At 41.6% G+C, this 21107-nt stretch overlaps 1 protein-coding gene across 33 annotated transcripts in view; it reads left to right on the plus strand.

The window, feature by feature from the left end:
* DOCK9 (dedicator of cytokinesis 9) overlaps nt 1-21107 on the plus strand; it is a 282686-nt gene that overhangs the window by 213966 nt on the left and 47613 nt on the right. For 20 of the 33 annotated variants that reach the window (XR_010936755.1, XR_010936756.1, XM_067712884.1 and 17 more), the window contains 8 exons: nt 1201-1379; nt 1621-1734; nt 3937-4057; nt 8727-8860; nt 10901-11015; nt 14407-14473; nt 15849-15896; nt 18503-18639. Coding sequence is in view for 31 of the 33 variants with exons in the window: in XM_067712884.1 (XP_067568985.1) it covers nt 1201-1379; nt 1621-1734; nt 3937-4057; nt 8727-8860; nt 10901-11015; nt 14407-14473; nt 15849-15896; nt 18503-18639 (915 nt within the window). In the remaining 2 variants the exon portion in view is untranslated. Of the gene's footprint in view, nt 1-1200; nt 1380-1620; nt 1735-3936; nt 4058-8726; nt 8861-10900; nt 11016-14406; nt 14474-15848; nt 15897-18502; nt 18640-19172; nt 19217-21107 lie in introns of all 33 variants that reach the window. The other 13 variants (XM_067712901.1, XM_067712911.1, XM_067712889.1 and 10 more) reach the window with 2 other exon arrangements.

Genomic DNA, 21107 nt, shown 5'->3' on the forward strand with positions numbered 1-21107 from the left:
TAAAGTTTCGTTTTTTTTTTCAGCATCCTCCTTCCTCTTACCCTTCTCACCTGCTCCTCCACTCTCCTCTCTGCACATGCACACGTACACACACACACACGTGTGCAATTAAACCCATAAATAGTTTTCCTTCTAAGGGGATCATGTGAATTCAAGCTGTGAACTGTCTTTTCAGTAAACTGGACTTAAAAATCATAAACAGTGGACATGAGTATTCTGGAAAGATGAACGCTCTTTCCCTTCCTTCTGCTAAAGAGTTCATAGGACTTGGGTCAGACTTTGAGTAGGTTTAGAAGCAACTAACATGGCATTAAAGTTAAAGGAGAGGCCTATAGACTTTCCTCTAACAATGGATTCAGTATAAGAATTTAAATCCGAGCCACAGCTTTCTGGATAGGTGTATTTCAGCTTTAGCGTGTGATGCTTAGCTGCTTTTATTTACCCTCCCTCAGTAGGTTTCACGTCTGCTTATTATCTCTTTTCCAGAAGAGCTTTCAGTCTTGTCACTTAGCTTGCTGATGACTTACTAGTTTGATTTGGTGCTTTGTCCATTTTAGTTCTAATTTATATCAGTTTTCTATTGGCTTTTTGAGGTAAAGAAGTTTTAAGAGTATATTTTAGAAAATTCTAAGTCAAATAAGATCTTCAGTGATAGCAAAATAATAGGTAATATGGTAACTCGTTCATTTTAAACACATTGGGTTTTAATGGGCATATATGGGCATTAATGACCAGGAAATCGATAAATGAACTCATGTAGTGAAGAACATTTTAATAGACCACCTATATTTATTCTTTAATTACGTGTCTCTTATGCACAATTTACTCCCCCGCAATGATGTCAGTTACTACAATTTTATTTTTAAATTTCATATCAATAACAAAATTACATTTGTAATATAACATGCTGTCCTGTATTCTAAAAATTGGTACTGAAACTATTCACTAACTTAATAATTATGTAGGATGTAATACCTTTTAAAATCAAAATCCAGTGCATTTATTTGTATTTAAATTTTGTTTTCACTTTGGAGTGCAGAGCAGTATTTTAGGTTATCAGCCCTTTCCCCTTGGAAGCCAGATGTGACCACCTGATAACACACACAGGGGAGGCTGAAAGCAAAGGATGGGCTCTGTTTTTATTTTATTCAAAGAGTGTTACATCCTTTCTAACTAAAGCGGTTTCTATCCTCATTTCAGATCTCCAGCTTGACTACTCATTAACGGATGAGTTCTGCAGAAACCACTTCTTGGTGGGACTGTTACTGAGGGAGGTGGGGACCGCCCTCCAGGAGTTCAGGGAGGTCCGGCTGATTGCCATTGGTGTGCTTAAGAACCTGCTGATAAAGCATTCTTTTGATGACAGATATGCTTCCAGGGTGAGTGTTCTCTAATGGAAGGAAATATGATTGATAAGTGTCCTTCATTTTGAGTAATATAAAGAAATAAGCAATTAGAAAATTAGTGGTAACAGCACTAAGACTTTCTCTGTTTATACAATAAAATCTAACAGCAATCTTTATAGGAAGGATCCAAATACAGGAGATGGCCAAGTGCTAGCTCAGTCCATCGTTAAATTCTGAGTCCGGGATAAACTTACGCTTTGCGCCTTTGTTTCAGAGCCATCAAGCAAGGATAGCCACTCTCTACCTGCCTCTGTTCGGTCTGCTGATTGAGAATGTCCAGCGGATCAACGTGAGAGATGTGTCTCCCTTCCCCGTGAACCCTGGCAGTGTACGTAAGCGCATTCACATAGACACAGCCTGTATTTGCTTCCTGTGGCTGCCCTAACAAAATGCCGCAAACTGCCTGGCCAAAAACAACAGAAATTTATTCTCTCACAGTCAGAAAGCCCGAAGTCCAAAATCAAGATGTCAGCTGGGTTGGTTCCTTCTTGAGGTTCTGGGTGAAGAGCTGGTTCTACGCCTTTCTCCTAGCTTCTGGTGGTTGCCCGAAATCCTTGCTTTTTTTAGCTTATAGCTGTATCACTGCAATCTCTGCCTCTGTCTTCACATGGTGTTCTCCCTGGTGTGTGTCTGTGTCTCTGGTGTCCTGTTCTGTCGTTATAAGGACACCAGTGCTTGGATTTAGGGCCCACCCTAATCCAGGATGACATCGTCTTATCTTACATCTTAATTACATCTGCAAAGACCCTCTTTCCAAATAAGGTCACATTCTGAGGTTCAGGGTGGATATGCAATTGGAGGGACACTATTCAACTATACACGTCTCCTCTTTTTGTGCCCCTAAAACCATAATAATCTACAGTAGTCTTGGTAAGTTGCATTTCTGGCTAAGACGGAGTCAGTCAGTAAACCTTCAACTCCTGTTAAAAATCATTATAGGGCTTCCCTGGTGGCGCAGTGGTTGAGAGTCCGCCTGCCGATGCAAGGGACACGGGTTCGTGCCCCGGTCCGGGAACATCCCACACGCCGCGGAGCGGCTGGGCCCGTGAGCCATGACCTCTGAGCCTGCGCCTCCGGAGCCTGTGCTCCGCAGCGGGAGAGGCCACAACAATGAGAGGCCCGCGAACTGAAAAGAAAAAAAAAAAAAAAACCATTATAAAAAGGCATGCTTTCCTGATGGCTTGTTTTCTTGTAAGATTTCAGGATCTTCTTTGTGTATCCAACAAAAAGTTATAGAGGAAGGAGTTTATTTTGTTTTTTAAAAAAAAGCATAGTTCTAACCTCCGTGCTATAAGAGCTCAGTGCTAGCCCCGGTTCTGATGTAACATACTACACAGTCTTGGAAAAGCCACCTCTTTGGGCTGAAGTTCCTCTGTAAAATTAGAAAGATAATCAGACTAGATGTTGGGGGGCCAGGGTGAATGACCCCACCTCCCCAAACTGACCACCTTAATTTACTTTAGCTTTATGCAGTCATTTAAAGATATACTGGAAATTAAGTTGACTGAAGGATGATGCCAGAAATGATCTCAAAGTGTTTTGGTTGGAGACAATCTGGCATTAATTTGGATAGGTGTTAGCAGTTCAGCAGTGCCCTTTTCCTGTTTATTCTGGACCCGTGAACCGGCTCCATTGTTCATCTTGCCACGTTGTCATTACAGCATACACCGGGGGAGCTCCCTTGTGTGTATTTCTGTCCCTTTTCCCCCAACAGTGGTGCTTTGTCCTGTTTTCTATACATCTCCTACGTGATGGTGCATTGAGATGAACCGTGTTTATAGAATAGTTTTTGTAGTTCCAAAGAGCGTGAATGTTCACTGTCCTTACATGGAATGCACCACACTAATCTCACCCTCTACAACATTGTATTTCACATGTGTATTCTCTAAATTTGTCTGCTTTTCTAATCGGAATAAGTAATTCTGGGTGTAATGCTACCTATCTGTACTGCTTCAATCCTGAGAAAAATGAACACCAGCTTTTGCTTTGGCTTTCATGAAAGTAAAATCCCTTTTATGACATAACTTCATAATGAACATAATTTCTCTACTGATTGAGAATTCAGACGAAGCACCCACCTTGCAGAGGTTTTCACTGCTGCTACTGTGAGGTCACTGTTGCTCATTTGGGAAGATTTCTGATGTGAGAGAAAAAAAACAACGTTCCAGTTAGAAAGAGCACATGGGGCTTCTTCTGAAGGAAGAAACATATTGAAATAATCTACAGAAATGTTGGGCATCAGAGCTCTGGAAAGGGAAGGGTGCTAGACCTCCTGGGGAAATACAGGACTTCACGGGCCAAGGTTTCTCTGCCCACCCCAGACCTGACGTGCCCCGTGCTCCCTCCTCCTGCCGCTCCTCTGACCCACACACCCCACCTCCACCCCGCGCTGTGCTCCTCCCACTCAGGCACGTTTAACATGCCAGCCTGTTCTGTCCTGTTCTTATGCTTGCCCTCACACTTGCAAGAACTGTTGGTGAATCCTTTAAAGTCATCTTCAATTGTTTCTTGTCTTTCTCCTCCTCGACAGACTGTGAAGGAGGAATCCCTTACTTTGCCAGCCGTGAACCCGATAGTGACACCGCAGAAGTCTGGGAGCTCGCTGGATGCCAGTCTGCACAAGGACCTCTTTGGTGCCATCTCTGGCATTGGTAATGCTCGGGCTCTGACCTGCTTCTCTGCAGTCTAATTCGGAAGGTGTCTTTAATCCAATCATTTGTTAGCTTTCAAATCAGAACTTTGAAGTCTTGAGTTTCTACTTCAAATATTCTTTTCCTGATTTTGCTCCTCAGCTATGAAACCCCTTAACTCTACACTGAAATAAAGATCTCAGATTTCAGGAATAACACATGTAGTACACTTAACCACATATCTGTCCTGTTTGCTTTTTGTTTAATGCGTGTTAATTTTTCATTTTAAATCTTCAAACTAGATTGTTTATACTTTTAGGAAAAGAATATCTTTGCAAGTGTGTGTGTGGTGGGTAGGATGTATTTGTAGTGTTAACGATTTAGATGAGATGTGACAGACTAATTGCTGATGGAGATACTGGTTTATGGCTAGAATGAAGTCCTGAAATCAGTTTTCTAAAATCTTCTTTCCTACAATATTTTTTCTCTCTGAAATAATGTTAGAGCAGCCCCCATGGGGAGGAAAACAGATGGCATAAATCAAGATTCAAATTGAGTAGTTTTTCCATAAGAAAATGCCTGAGAAATGTATTTATTAATACTCTGATTGAGCACACGTGCCAGCTCCTTCATAAAGATAATGGTACAAAAATATATATATATATCTTCACAGATACTCACAGGCTTATGCTGTCTTCATTTCTTCTTCTCTTTTACACCACAGTCTGAATAAATGAAGCATCCTGCTGTGGCTAATGCTTAGACCACCCAATAATGGAACTAACTCATAGGGCAGAATAAAGGGCAGTCCTTTTACCTAATCAATCTGCAGGACTGTGGTTCATTCTGAGTTTATGTCCTTAGCTTTTGTGTTGTTCTAGTTGCTAACGTGGTATTTCATGTAGGTGATGAAACTGGCCAGACTGTAAAATTGGAAACCTCATACCAATGCTCAGATTTATCCCGTAATGCCCATACCAGTCTTTAATCTTACTTCTGTTTCTGTGTATTTTTCATAGTCATACTTACCTCATTTGGCGTTGTAAAGATGAAACGAGTTAATTCATACAAAACGCAGAGCCTGGCACATGGTATTTCCATTGCCTTTCTCATGGGGCCCTCGCTCTGTCTCCTTTGCCTCACTCTGTCCACAAGCCCAGCTGCTCTCTGGGAGTGGGGAAGGGGTCCTTTCAGGGGCTTTGTCTGCAGCGGTTCCCAGCAATGTTTTTAAAGCCAGACAGATGTGGCTTTGGATCCAGACTCCACCATTTACAATTGCCATGGGCAGGGTGTCTCTCCTCTTTACCCTGTGTCCACATCTCAAAAATAGAGTCGTGGTGAGGGATGAAGAGCTAGTTGAATGTGTGCAGTGCTTGGCAAGGTAAACAGTGTTATTATTTGACTGCCATTATAACAAGCACAGTTCTTCAGTGTTATTCATGCTTTGTGATAGACTCTTAGTAGCCTAAATCTTAACTCTCTGTCCTCTCTGACCAGTATTCTGTAGGATTCAAGACTTTGTGGAAATGATGAAACTAGAATGAGGTGATGTTTTGACTCTGACTTGATTCTCCAATTCCACATTCACCTTGTTAGGGTTTGGGGTGCCTTGAGAACATAGAGATGAGCCGAGGGGGGGTCTTTAGCACAACTTCAATGACGTAAATGGCCTTTGATTGCTCTGTGTTCATGGTGAAGTTACAAAAAGTTCTCAAGGCTAATTTTGTCCCATTTCATTCTTTCTTGAATTTCAAGATCTGGATCCACTTTTCATGGGAATTCACCACAATAGACTTAATTTATACTCAGGCTTTTATCTATGTTGCCCCCATCTTTAAACACTTTAATCCTTGTTTCCTTTTAGAAATGCCTTCCAGGAAAGCAGCCCCCACCTTTGAACTGGGTTTACTAGTTGTTTTCTGGTAGCTTTAGCAATTCTTCTTTTATTCATCAAGGAATTTCCAGTTAGTTTTAGTCCCAGTGCTTATCAAGAGCTGACTTTCTCCTTACGTCTCTTAAGGAAATTCTGTTTCCACACTTACTGAGAATGTACCCTCAGCGGTTTTTTTAATGTCTTTGGAACATGGTGCATGAAAATTTCTGAAACCGATTCATTGCTTGGATAAAAACTACTCAAAGATTACGTTCATTTTAGGGGCTTCCCTGGTGGCACAGTGGTTGGGAGTCCACCTGCCAATGCAGGGGACATGGGTTTGAGCCCTGGTCCAGGAAGATCTCACATGCCGCGGAGCAACTAAGCCCGTGCACCACAACTAGTGAGCCTGCACTCTAGAGCCCGTGAGCCACAACTGCTGAGCCCGTGTGCTGCAGCTACTAAGGCCCGCGCACCTGGAGCCCATGCTCCGCAGCAGGAGAGGCCACCGCAGTGAGAGGCCAGCGCACCGCGGCAAGGAGTGGCCCCCGCTCGCCTCAGCTGGAGGGGGCCCAGGCACAGCAGCGAAGACCCAACACAGCCAAAAATAAATAAATAAATTTAAAAAAAAATTACATTCTCAAGGCATGCATTCTTAGGCTCAGGGTTCCTTTACCTACCTACTCAGTGTATTGCATTTTGCTGTCTGTACAAAGGGGAGAGAGTTGAACTAAATTTCTTTTAAAAGTTATGCACTGGGCCAGGATATTAAACACACACACACACACACACACACACACACACACACACACACACACCAGGAACATAGTTCTACTAAGCATGTTGATTTTTTTTTTTTTTGCGGTACGCGAGCCTCTCACTGTTGTGGCCTCTCCGCTTGCGGAGCACAGGCTCCAGACGCACAGGCTCAGCGGCCATGGCTCATGGGCCTAGCTGCTCCACGGCATGTGGGATCTTCCTGGACCGGGGCACGAACCCGTGTCCCCTGCATCGACAGGTGGACGGACTCTCAACCACTGCGCCACCAGGGAAGCCCCAGCATGTTGATTTTGATTTATTGCATTTACATCTGTTTGCCTTAGATTAGAACTCTTGTTCTGGAACTGAGCCTAAAACTTTGAGAATTTAATGTCTAATTTTACTTTACTGAGAGCCTTTTTCTCCTGAGTTCTGTGTTCTACACTAAGTATGAAGTCTGGTTATATTAGGAAGACGATAGTTATAATTTGGTCACAGTGCATGTTTCTTTTCTCTCTGAGTATAGAAAAAGGCCCCTGGCTTTTTCATAGGGTTTTTACCTGTACCCTGTGGCAGTCAATCACACAGTTCCTATTCTGGGTAGGCGCAGCCCCTGGTCAGTGGTTTACGTGTTCCTGCCCGCACTCACATTTTCAGATTCCCTTGCCCTTCTTTGCTTGATATACTTAATACACTGAACTGGTTTCAGAGATGGTGGTGGATAAACCTGAGTGTTAGGGGCGGGGAGAGGATTAACTTCGAGATGTATCAGCCCATGGCAGCTAATTTGCAGGCTGAAACCCAAAAAGGGCCTGCCTGTTCTGAGGTGCCAAGGAAAGGCATCTCAGCAGCTTGGGGGTGGGAGGCTGTGCTTACAGCTTGCTGCAGCGTGGCGCCGAAAGTCTTGCGCAGTGTGCACTGCCAGCCCAGCCTTGCAGCCGGAGGCATGCCTTTTGGTTCAAGCCAGAATGTGCAAGTCTAAGAGTCATTTTTACTTATGTGATTTATTTAAATCTTATCTAAGCAGGAAGTCGATCTATTACTTTTAAAAATTCCACAGTATTGAGGTAGGGGCTGACTTCTCCCTTAAAATGCTATTTTTTTCAACAGATGTCACAAATTTTATTTCCAAGTTAGATTTCCTTTCTGCTTGTAACTGTTTATTGCAGAGATTCCCAAACGTTCTCAATTCACAGCACCCTTATTAATCAAAGTAATTTTTCATGGAGTCCCCAAGGCCAAAAGAAACACCTAATGGTTCTGTTTATTAGGTACTTAGGGCCAAATAATAAGTACTTATAACCTAACAACTTAGTAGGCATTTGAAAACTATATACATACATAAAGAAAAAAATTTTTATTTTTACTAACCACGATTCTTACTAATGGGTTGTGTGTGCCTGTTGGGCGCTACACGGCTTCTCAAATTTGGAATCAGATCTCTCACCAACATTCTCATTTCCTGTTCCACACTGATTTTCACCCAGTACTTGCATTTTATCATCGCGACCACCAAATACCCCGCTTCACAGAGATATGACATCACGGAAAGGAATGTAGCACAGTCGGAGGTTGAAACTACAGTTTCTGGCAGATGTCAAGTATCACTGTGTTTTCCTTGAAACTTTAAAATGTCCCATGACACCCCTCAGAGTTTTCTGGGGTATCTCAGCCTGCCGTTTGAGTACTGCACGTTTATTGCATGGTTTCGTTTTTTTTTTAATTTGATAGTTGTAGGTGGATTTATCTTTTTAATTTTTTGAAGTCTTTATTCTACCCCAGTCTGAACCAGCATGTTCTCCTTTAGTCTGAGCAATCCAAGGTGGTTTCTCATAAGTGAATTGATGGTTATGTCTGAATGTTTCAGATTAACGGTTATTTGTATCTCAATCTGAATGGCCTGGTTCTTTACAGGAGAGGTAATTGAACGAAACTCTTGAGCCAGCTCTCACAGGAAAATAAGTGCCAAAGAAGCAGTTTCCCTTATTACAGTTCAGTACTTGTTTTTATTTTGTTCTGTCTCACCAAATCTTTGGTCTTGGCTTGATTTCTGTTTAGCTTCTCCGTATACAAACTCAACTCCAAACATCAGTAGTGTGAGAAATGCTGATTCAAGAGGATCCCTCATAAGCACAGATTCCGGGAACAGCCTTCCAGAAAGGAATAGTGAGAAGAGCAATTCCCTGGATAAGGTAATTTCTTTTCACGTAACTTAAGTGTTTCTTATAACTAATGGATTTAGCCCAAAGTAAACATGCTTCATGTTCTAGTGTTCAGTAAGGATGACCTTTTTTTTTTTTCCTTAAACAACTCAGTTAACCTGGGGTAGATGATCTCAGAGTATGGTCTAAGGATGGAGCCCATTCGCTGAAACCCCCTGGTTCCTGTTGTAGGATTTCATCAGGGCAGTGTTTACAGTGGAGCACTTTGAGCCAGTGGTTCTGGCAGTTTGAACAGGTAGGGAAATCAAAATGCCACTTGCTTAGAATCCCCACGGTCTGTGTGCCAGGGAACACCAATTATAACACAGTTACCCATGCGAATGGGCATTGGATCCGAAGCTGGCTCCAGAAAAGATTAATCAGTAGTACAGATGAGGCAGGGATAAGGCTTTATTTGAAATCACTCTATTCATACTGTGCCCCCAGCACAACACATCCTCCTCATATTTAACTATTGTTTTCTTGAAATACCTAAGTTTGGAATTTTGTGCAAATGGATAAAGCTTGGATTTAAACCTGGAACCATGATAGTAGATTAGTCTCACCTCGGCCACTGTTTTCCTAAGTTATTTCAAGTTATAGACAAGTTATGTATAGGTTAAGTTACAGGTTTATGTACCAATAAACAAGTGATTCTCTTAGGGATGTATTCCTAGTTCTCAGAAACGTGGAAGCCGCCCTTCCTCGGGGTCAGGTTCGTAACCTTACCGCGGTTGTGTGGCCGACCTCGCCGTGATGACCCTCAGCTGCGGTTCTGTAGCCGTCCGAGCATCTCCGCGCAGGTGTCATGACCTGTCGAACTTTTCCCTTGACCCTGACATGCCTTCGTGCGTAGAGGGAGAAGCTGCTCAGAAGGCACTCGGCTTGTGTCATACGCGGAGCTGGAGAGGAGGAGAGCGGCCAGTCAGCCAGGAGACACCGGGTCACCATGGACTTCTCGCTGCTAACGCTGCTGCCTCTGCCGGAAGAGGCCCCACAGGCGGCGCCCCTGCTCCCGCTGCAGGGAGGCCTGGGCTCTCCCAGCGGCGCTGATGAAGTGGGTGGGCGGGAGGTACGCCGGCACCACGGCTTTGCCGCTAAATGCAGCGTGTCTCTTCTTATAATAAAAATACTCGTGTTATGTTATTAGTTAAACTTGATTAGTATATATCTTTTCCATTGCCCACCAGTACCTTGAATGAAAGATATTTTTTCACTGATCTTTCTGCTTTGGTATTTGGCAAAAAATTTTCCAGATTTCAATTGGAAATATAACTTTCAAGATTTTTAAATTTCTTGTGTTTTTTAAATGAGATGAGATTCTTGTTCTTTTTTCTTTAAGTGAATGCTTTGAACATGGTGTGAACCTGCTGTCTAGTGGCAAAGCTGCCCTCACCCTGCGCCCTGAGCTTTCTGAAGTTTGCAGTGTTGAGCTAAGCTGATGATGGCGTGATCTCATCACTTTAGGGGCTTTGGTCCTGCTGCACTGAGGTGTCCCTGTTTGTCCCTATCGGGCACCTGCCTGTGGTTTTCCCCCAGGGCTGCCCCAGGATGTAACGGAATAACAGTGACTCAGCTCCAGGCTTTAGTGGCTGGTCCATAGCAGCCCCTTGGACTTAATTTGCTGTTTTCAGCCACTTGACGTTTTCCTGAGGATATGTTTGGTTTGGTACTATCTTCTGAATCATCATTTCTCTTTGATCTTAGCACGCACAGTTTTTTGCATGAAGTTTTGCTTGGCATTTCGGCACTAAGCCGGCAACTACGACTGGTTTTTCAGTTTGAAAGGTCCGTGCCTTCTGGCTTGTCCCGGCAGAGTGTGCCAAGGAGACAAGACAGAGCTTCCATGGATTAACACTTGTGTGTATTTGGTGACGGTGTGCTTGTAGTTCGTTGACAAATCATGTATACCTTCCAATTTGTATGATTTGACTCAATTCTAAGACTCTTTCTCTTCCAAGGGAGAAAAGTGAACCTAATTTTGTTTTACCTGTAACGAAGGAGAAAAATCACCTCTGTTTCCTTCTTTAGCACCAGCAAAGTGGCACTTTGGGAAATTCTGTCGTTCGCTGTGACAAACTTGACCAGTCTGAGATTAAGAGCCTGCTGATGTGTTTCCTCTACATCTTAAAAAGCATGTCTGATGGTAGGTAAAAAAATGAAGATACCTGTTTTACTTTCCTTGTTTCAGTATTTGGTTTATTTTTTAAAAATTGTAGTTGGTTCAAAGTGTTTAAGGATTTAAAGGGATTTTCTCTCTTTTGAAATACATATTAATTTACTGAATGTACTAGAAATAAAAGTCTTAATTTGGAAATTTATTTTCATTAATTATTGTATTTCAGAAAGAGTGCTAAAATGTGAATGGCGTATTTTAAAAATTTATATTAAGCTCAGACATACATCTTCACTAAGGGAGACAGAAGCAGATAAATGAAGTAGCTTTTGATTTTTTTCTTTTTAATTTCATTTGTCCAAGCAAACTTACTGGCAACTTGTATAATTTTATTAGTCAGTCTCTTGAATTAGAGAATGTAGTGTTGGTGACCTAAACAGCTCTTCCATTTACAGTGTGTGTGACATTCCTGGCTTTAACTAGAGGTGGGGTGTGTTTAGTTTTCTAATGGAAATAGTGGTGTTCTGGTAGATTAAGCTTCTGATTAAGGGTTTGACAGCCACATTTTTAAATAGAAATGACCACAACCATTCATGCTTTATCAGTACCATTTAAAGCTTGTAAACATCCATGGCAGGACAGTTCCAACTCTGATTGTGTGATATAAGCAATCACATGAAACTGTGCCATAGTATAATGTCACAGTTCTTACCTTGGTCAAAAATCTTCTTAATTTTCCTGTAACAAATTAGGAAGGGTACTGTGAGCTTCATTAAGGTCATTGAGAGAAGACAAACTCTTCTGAAAGTAAAATGCCATTTGTGGAGACCTGAAGCCCACTTGTCTGGTGGCAGGGGGTGTGGGCATTGAGCATCCAGGGGAAGGTACTTCTGCTGCAAATAGTGTTTCTTTTGTATCGAGCTTCCATTTCAGCAGCACTAAGAGCCTGACCTGTAGCTCAGAAGTTAGGAGCAGCATACGATCCTTAAAATGCTTTGGAACTGGAGGATTTTACTCTTCTGTCAGCTTGTTACTTTAAAATAGCTATTTTGAAAAACACAAACAGACAAGATTTTGTTTTGTGAATGATGACCAAATACAAAAGCCCCAGGCTCTTATTCTGATTTTTCAGTTAGAAAGTTGAAATTCTTCCCATTAAGTCAAACGTTCTCAATTTTCATCATGGTAGTGAGTTTCAGCCAGCATTATAGTCCTGTTTTTCCTTTATTGAAAGTTTTCTTTAAAATATTTTACATTTCAAATATTAAATGTGATGTGTAACTAGAAAATAACTTTTTAAAAAACAAATATACAAGAAATTTTGCATCCAAGTGAAAGTTACCCTTTAAAGTCAGCCTTTTGGAAGGCCAGGCACATATTTAAAAAATGCAACAACTTCTTCAAAACAGTTTTAGAATATCCTTTTTTTTACATCTACTGTTGTTACACTTTTTTTCCCCTTTATAATTAGAATTTTTTTGTGTGTCTCATTTAAGAAATCTTTACCTACCCCCGAGGCTCTGAAGATATTCTCCTGTATTAAAGCTGTATTATTTAAATTTTCACATTTAAATCTTAGTATCTACCAAGCATTGGTTTTTGTGTATAGTATGGGGTGGGGGAGAAATTGCCTTTAGAATAGTTTACCAGACAGATAACCAAAATCAGTTGTGTAACTAGCTCTGTCGCTACTCTTTCCTTTATCCCACATTTAATGCGCACCTTCTACACACAGGGCCCCTCGCCCTCTGTGCCTTCTTGTGCCTCCTTTCTCCGTAATAGAGCTTAGCCCTGTCTTCCCCCCTCCTCAGCCAATAGCCAGAGCACAGAGCAAGGACAGGCCACGATGGTACCACCCGGCTAACCAGCTCGTTCTGTCTGCTGGCCTCAGGTGTCTGCAAGTTGACCCCGAGGGGCCCAGCATCCAGGGAACTCCCTGGGTTCCCAACACACCAGCCTCAAGTAACCAGAGTCCGTCCCTCTGGATTCTAAACTTGAAACCCCCAAGAGATGGAAGCTCCCCGACCCACCCTCTGGTCTAAGAGGCCAGCCGTGGCTTTCAAAATCGGGTGCACTTGATTTAAATCGCCATTCCACCGGCCTTCTGTCAGCTGGTAGTTGGGAGAGTTACTTAGCTTCTCTGAGCCTTCATTAGTTCATTTGTAAATGGAAACTCTGCGCCAGATCATGGTGAGGATTCGATGACAGGATATATGTGAAATCATGAGACCTAACACAGTGCCTGGTGCATAGCAGGTACTTGGTATGTATCCCACGGCTTCTCCCGCCTGTCACTGTTCTTGACAAGTGTAGAATAAAAGTCCGTTGCCATGCATCTTCATGAGCCTCCAGCAGCTCTGCGGCCAGCCTCTTGCTCATCTCAGGCCCCAAAGACTCAGTGGCTTTTTCCCTGAGAGAAATCTTTTAACGCATTTCTCAACTTCAATGTAAAATATGAGAAGGCAAAAATGTTTAACTATCACTCGCTAACACTCTTTGTGCAATGTCGAATGGTTAAGAGTCATACACAGAGAATGCTTCCTGTAAGTGAATTTGTAGGATTTGCCTTAACTAAAGATGTGCCCAGTTGCTCTTGGTAAAGAGCAGGTGTGGTTCTTGACCACTGGTACATTGTACCATCGTGCAAGGAAATAGGAACTCTCATACACTGTTATTTGGAGGGCTATTTGACAATATATGTCAATTTTTAAATGTGCACACTATTAACATGGCTAGTTCACTTCTAAGAATTTCTCCTTTAGATGTAGTTGGACGAGTGTGCAAGGACGCATGTTAAAAGGATTTTTACCGAAGCATGATTTATAATAGCAAAGAATTGGGGGGAAGAGCAAGTAAATGTCTGTCAGTAGGGGAACTGGTTAACTCAGTGGTAGTACATCCATGGAGAGGACTGTTATGCAGCTTGGAAAAGACTGAGATAGATCCAGGCTTAATTGCTGAATTAAAACTCAAAGGGCAAAACAGTGCCTGTAGGATACATGCTTCCACTGCAGTGTGTGTGTGTGTGTGTGTGTGTGTGTGTGTGTGTGTGTGTGTGTGTGTGTGGAAGGGGTTACTTACGTACATGTAAGAATTTTCAACAGATTCTCTACTGGGGAGGGATTCTGTAGTGGGTAATTTTCTAGTCCGTTTAAGAGCACATTATGTATAAGTTAAATAGGTACCATGCAGGGCTAGATGATGCATGCTGAAATAAAGTTCAAATATAGCTTCTTCATACTGACTAAGCCTGTTGTGCATGTTACCGATTATAATAGATTAGTCACTGTGGTTTATCCTTTGATCAACCATAAAAGGGGGCCGAGGAAAGTTTGGAGGCCTACACTCTGAGGTCTCTTCCCATCTTATAATGTACGAAATAGGCATTATAATTCTAATCAAATAAATGTTTACTTTCCAGATGCTTTGTTTACATATTGGAACAAGGCCTCAACATCTGAACTTATGGATTTTTTTACAATATTGGAGTGAGTAGTTTCGTCTTTGCTCATTGACTCTTGATTTTTCCTGGCTAGTTAAGAGGTGTGAAGAATACAGTGCACCAACAGTTGAACCAAGAATGCAATATATATTCACATCCACACTTATCCTTGAGCTCTTTCTCCTGGACCTAACCCCGACACCCACTCTCAGGGGCTCATGACCCAGTGGACAGCGACAGCCTTAAATGATTAGATATGTGATTATTGTAGATGAGAGGTTACTACTTGTGCGTATAAGCCATTTTAATAAAATAACACAACATTTATTAGCTGAATTCGGTGGGTGATACTCAGAAACTGAGACATAAAAATTGCTACAATTAAAAAATATGTAAAAGTGAAATCTTAAATACAGTCTATATTATTTTATTACTTCAGTTTAAGTTTCTGTTTTCCTTTAAGCTTTTTACTTCCAGAAACACGAATCTACAATCCCTTATCCAAAACTAGTGGGGCCAGATGAGTTTTCAAATCCAGAATTTTTTGGATTTTTGAAAAATTTACATAGAGAGTATATTCCGCAGCACCCCACAGTCAAGCACATGATTGTTTCTGCAGTAAGAAGTTACTTCTGTGTACTATGATTGTTCACAGTAGTAGGTTAAATCATGACCAGGTAGCTTTACCTCTGTTAGTTGGGGTCATGATTTGCTGCCAAATGTGTTTGCACGAATTCGGGGCAAACCCATGGTGTTCAGAGCTTTGTGCATTTTGGAATCACAGTCTTGGTCCCCAAATTCATGGTCACTTCCTCTGCTGAGTTAAAGGTGGGAGTTGTCACATGTGAGACAAGATTCTAGTAAGTTCAGAAGAACTTACTAGACGTTGTTTTAACTGACTCTTATTAAATATATGATTTTTTTTTTAAATCAATGTTGTAAATAAAATACAGTAAAATAAAACAAAAAAATACATACTTGATGTCTGTAAGGAACCAGTCCATTTACTTGAATGAAAAAAGAAAGCTCCTTACATAGGCTGAATGAGAATGGTATAAGCAACTTGGAACAGTGCATATGGTTTCCACCATGCCTTCTAAGGCAGATGTGGAGTAAATATCCACACCCAGAGTCAACAGTCAATCCTGTCGGTCCTGGGCCTTTCTTCTGTGTTGCTCAAACCAGCCACCATGGCACTGATAACAGCACAATATGCGGCCTCCCTTGCGTTTGATCATTTTCTCTGGGTTTAGAGGGACCTTCCAGAGAATTTCTGAAAACCAGAAGTAAGGGACTAGTGGTAGATGTAAGAGCTTATTGAACATGTTACTGTAAATGGGTTTAAACAAAGCCATGTGTCAAAAATAATTTTATCTCCAATGACTTTATCGCTCCCTAATAATCTTTCATTCTCTCCGCAGAGTCTGCTTGCACCAGTTCCAGTACATGGGGAAGCGATACATCGCCAGGTACTGTGGGAGTTTTAGTTTGAAGTGTTGTGTCATTCTCTGTGTTGCTTGGATCCAGAAGCGTGGGAACTGTCGTCTGTGGGGATTGGCGGTTGTAATTCTCATAAACCACCATGAAGACAGTGGCAGGTCTTTGGATTGCTGCCATGAAATCTGGTGGCATCTTTCGCCTATGTTCCTACATTCCTTCTGTCTTGTTCTGTCTCAGGCATACCTCCTGGAAAGATTTTCCTCCGTGGCCTGTTGCTGCACTTCTCCACTTCCTTCCAAATCCTCCCTCGTGCTCTGTTCCTTCTGTCTCCTCTTTCTCTTCTCCCAGTTCCTCTGGCTGTGTCTTCCCTCTCTTTCTTTTTCTCCTTCCTCAATGATCTCTCTTTCCCTTTTTTACTTTCAAAGGTCCTTTTTTTTACCATTCCACCTCCCAACTTACAAAGAGAGTAATTTCTCATCTAACCACTTTCCTCCTTAATGAAAGAATGTTTTCAGTCCATCTCAAATTTGTTTGGACTGCCACAAAAACCATCTCTAAAATTGAGCCTTTTCTCCTCTTTTTCTGAATAAGCTGTCTGTGCCCTCTGTTGCTATCTGACCAGAACTCTCTGTTGAGTATCATAGACCCTCACTGCCCTGTCGCAGCCATCCTCTCGCTTCTGCGCTGAGTTTGAGGAGAGCTGGACACTCACTGCTGATGGGCAGCCACGCAGCTCCTTCTCTGGAGGCTTTCCTCGGACTGCCTCTTGTCGTTAGCGAGTTCCTACTCCTTCCCTGTTGCCATTCAGTGTGCCTGTATTTGTTTTCTTCCGTTGCTGTGTATCCTGTGATAATGTATTCATGGGGTCTTGGTCTAAGCATCCTATTTTTCTATTGTTATTGTTGCTAAAATTTAATTATAAGTAAACATATTTATGTTTTAAGAAAAACTTTAAAATTTAGTTGTCATTGAGGTTTTTCTCTTATCTATAATTCTGCTTTACGACAATGAAATAGGAAATAGATTTTTAATAGACTTTCTATTTGAGTGTCAAGATTTCGCTCTTTATGGTAACATTGTTTTTTTCTTGAGATATTTGAGAAAGTTTCAGAATTCTGTTTATGTCAAATAAAAGTATGTTTTATTTTAAAAAGCAGATTTAGAGAGACTATATTATGCCTTCTTCCTATTAATACTTTCTATTTTTAATTGAAATGTGGTGGCACTTAACGTTCTCTAATCTTAACTCTTATTTTTTATCGTAACAGTAATTTTTGCATTTGAGTTTTTTGGGTACTAAATGCAAATATATACAATGTGTCCTTATACAATAACTTCATTCTTTTTGACTTTGTCCCACGAAGATGGGCAAACAGTATATTTGGAACAGAAAGACACTGTGCTGGGGGAGCTTCACACCCTCTCGTGGTGTCACCCACCTCACAAGATGGCATTTGGAAAATGTTGTGCAAATAGAATAAAAAGCCTCAGAGCTGAACACGGTGAATGTGAAAAGCTGAAGATTTCTGCCCCAACAGACTATTTTGGAATTGGATTTTGTGAAGCAGTTAACTTATTTTTTCTACGTCTCTAAATTTAATTTTTTTAAAGAAAAATCTTCTGACTTCTTAAAGCACCCTGTATATATTTGCATGTAAAAGTATGCTTCCTTGGACTGTCTTAAAAATAAATGGGCATAGATAGGCGGGGTGGAGGATGGTGTTACTTCATAATGTGCACAGTGGAAAGACGTGCCCTGTTTTATAGAAAATTGCCATGGTCTCTGCTGCACATGGAAGAGATCCTGAGTGATGATTTAAACGTTGTCAGTGTTTGCCCTCCGTGGTGGTCCAGTTCTGTGAACACTGCGCCTTCTCATTGTGTCACTTTGAAATCACCCAGCAGCATGTTGCCCGATGATATTCCATGCATGTCCTGTTCTACTCCACACAATAACACAGTGAGGGAGACGGTTGGCTACGGGACGGGGGACAGGTGTCATTCCAGCGCTGGTCTCATTTTTCATCTGCTCTGGTGATGGTACACAGTAGGAAGTTAGCTGTTTGATTGCTAATCCAGATCACTTTTCTATTTTCTTCACTTGACTGCTGACAAGTCTAACAAAGGTTGTGGCTCTTCTCCTCCTTTCCTGGGTAAGAATAAAGGTGTTAAACCGCCTCATATAATCCTTCCCATTGCATGTTTGTTCTCTGTTTCTTCCAATGTATTATTTTAACTAAAAAAATTTTTTTTGCTGTTTAATAACATATATAATCCAAAAAGATTCGTGGTGTTTTGGCTGTTGTCCAAATGCTGGTCATTAGCACCACATTGGACTGATGCTCACGTTTTTAAAAAGTAGCATCTCTAAATGACTTTCCAAAACCGAAAAGGTCTCTGCTTTGGCCTGGTTTTTGCTCCTTCGTCTTCAGATGCTTTGCTGTGAACTCTGCCAAGTGCTGCTGCCTGTGTGTGTCTTTGGCTCCTGTGGCCCCAAACAGGCTCCTCTGTGCTTAGTCTGTGCGTGGCCAGTCTCCTTCGTGCTGTGTCCTGGCCTCACTAACTAATGCTCCCCATCTCGCTGCAGTGTAACAAATCTAACTTTTGCTTCTATCCCATTTCACTCATGTTGCAGGAACCAGGAGGGGTTGGGACCCATAGTTCATGATCGAAAATCTCAGACATTGCCTGTTTCCCGTAACAGAACAGGAATGATGCATGCCAGATTGCAGCAGCTGGGCAGCCTGGATAACTCTCTCACTTTTAACCACAGTAAGTCCCATGACACACCATCGTAACAGCCAGCCATCCCATGTGACAGTTCAGAGGGGAGAGCCCCTGGCCACACCACACCACATCACCAAATCGACTTTTCTTCCAGCTCAGAGCAGTAGGATGAAGAGCTCGTGGCGCAGTTCCCTTCCTCGGAGGAGAATGACATAATGTGGGACGCGGTCAACTACAGCAGTAGACCTGAAAGCCTAGACCCTTTGCCCCACGCCATCTGCTTGGTATTTTTAAAACAAAATCTGGCCTGATAGCCAGACATTCTCTGATATTTTTAATTTAGTATTTTGATTTGTTGCCAGTGGCCAACTTATCATCAGTTTTCCCCGTGTGACTCCCAAGAACATCTGGGGCAAGTTCCTGACCCCATGCGTGTAATTGATCAAGCGTCCACATTCTGACATTCTAGCCCTGAATGTATGTTAATCGTTAAACTGCTGTGAAACCGTAAAGCCCGTGAATCAATGTGTGAGGGTGTGGAAAAGCCAATAACAAAGTGACTTTTTCTGTGTTTTCAGTGTGAGAAAGATATCAAGTGTGCTTGGAATTTCTGTAGACAATGGTAAGATTTAATCAGGTTGAAGTCTGCTTATGAGGCCGCTTCACTTGCAAACCGAGACTTCTTGTTCATCTCGCCTTCCTAACTTTGGGGCTTCCTAACTTCACAGTAGAGACTTTGCCAAAACATGGGAGCATATCTTTAATTTAATTTTATCAATTGCCAGAGGGGGCATAGCATCATGTGCTGTTTCTAGAAATCTAAGTGTTTCGTCTTCTTAAGGGTTTCTTGAAGCAGAAAACCTAAAAGATATCAACCATGTAGCACTTTATAAACTAATGTCATCATTTCTGTCAGTGGTGTGTTCTCTAAATTGTCCCATCTTTGCTCCAAGCATGACATAGCTAGTTATTGTTCTATCTAGACAATTATTTGTACTCATTGCAAGCAGTGTCTTTAATTCATGGTTAGTAATATCTTCTCATCATTTCTAATCATAAGAATTCATTCCATTCACTGTGATTTCCATACCTCTTTCTTAGTACAGGCTAAGAGTATAGACAATATATTCCTGACACCTTAAATTGAGAATAGTTCAAAGTAAAAATGCTGAGGAATCAAAATATGGCACCTTCCCACTCTTCCACCCCCAAGAAAGTTAAATGTAGTGGGTACAGTCTCTCTTTATAAAATTCAAGGCTTAATTTAAATCAATATTATGTCAGTCTGCCACACACTGAATTGGTAGGCTTCAAATGCTAGTTCTGGGTTCTATACTTAGCTGTGGAATGTGCGTTAGTGACACATCTAAGGCTACAGAACTTGACTTTTCAACATCTTGTCTGTTAGGGCTATTTTAGCTCTGCAGACAAAGGGTTTAAACAGACAAAACAAGGAGTTTCATTATTTTTAGTTTTCATTTCCTATTTAGCAAAGAGAAATCAAATTCCCACTTTTTGCACGACTTGCTACATTGCCTTTGCCCAGATAATTTATAATACAGGGACTATCAGTACCTCACTATCAGTTGAAATAAATGCTGAAACTTTAAAGCACTGTAAAAAAAAAAAATCATAAGCAGACCAAGGCCCCACCTCCAAAAATAATCATGTAGGAAACATAGAAAACAAACAAAAATAAACTGAATGATCAACACATGAATAAATAACCTTAATCCACCAAGACATGCAGCAACCCCTCCCTCTGCAAATGGATTTCACGGTGGTGGTTTGAATTGGAGGAGAGAGACAGCTGGCTGTGTTCTACTGCCAAAAACCCTATTGTTAACATGGTTGATTTCCATTCTCTCTTCCTGCTACCCACAGAGAACCTTGTCCTTCCTGCCCCTCTCCTATTTCAACCCGAAGTTTTTCTTTAGTCCGTTTTCAGTGACACCATTCTCGATCAAAGTTTCTCCGTTTGCCTTCCCAGTCAAGACTGTGTAGCTGATTATTTTAGCCTTTTAATGTGTGCCCACAATTCCTGCTTTCCCCGAATAGCTTCTGATGTCCCATAGTCCTTGCATCTCCACCCTGAACTCAGTCTTCACTTACATCTCTAATTGTGATTCTGTGTTTGGGAGGCTTCAGCCTCTACCACCATTAGCTTTTTGAGTTCCAAATCATCATCTCGGCCAAAAGCCATAGAGAAGGGAGTGTATACTGTATGTATTCATGTGTATGTGGGTGAACTCATACATACATGAGTTTTTACATCTTCACCTAGATACTGTATGGGGAATTTGTAGCCACGTATGTCTCTTTAAGAAAATTCCTATTTAACGAATACAGTACCTTCTATTGGGCCAACCAGTATGACAGAGATCCAATATGTGAGAGACTTGCTGGGATGCCAGAGTCTAAAATGAATTTATTTTGGAAAAGAATGAAAATAGGAAGAGTCCCCTATACACCTGCATTTTTCATTTCCTTTCTCTGAGTAGGAAAGGCTTTGT

The sequence above is a fragment of the Pseudorca crassidens genome, chromosome 18 (assembly GCF_039906515.1).
Source record: "Pseudorca crassidens isolate mPseCra1 chromosome 18, mPseCra1.hap1, whole genome shotgun sequence".
NCBI lineage: Eukaryota > Metazoa > Chordata > Mammalia > Artiodactyla > Delphinidae > Pseudorca > Pseudorca crassidens.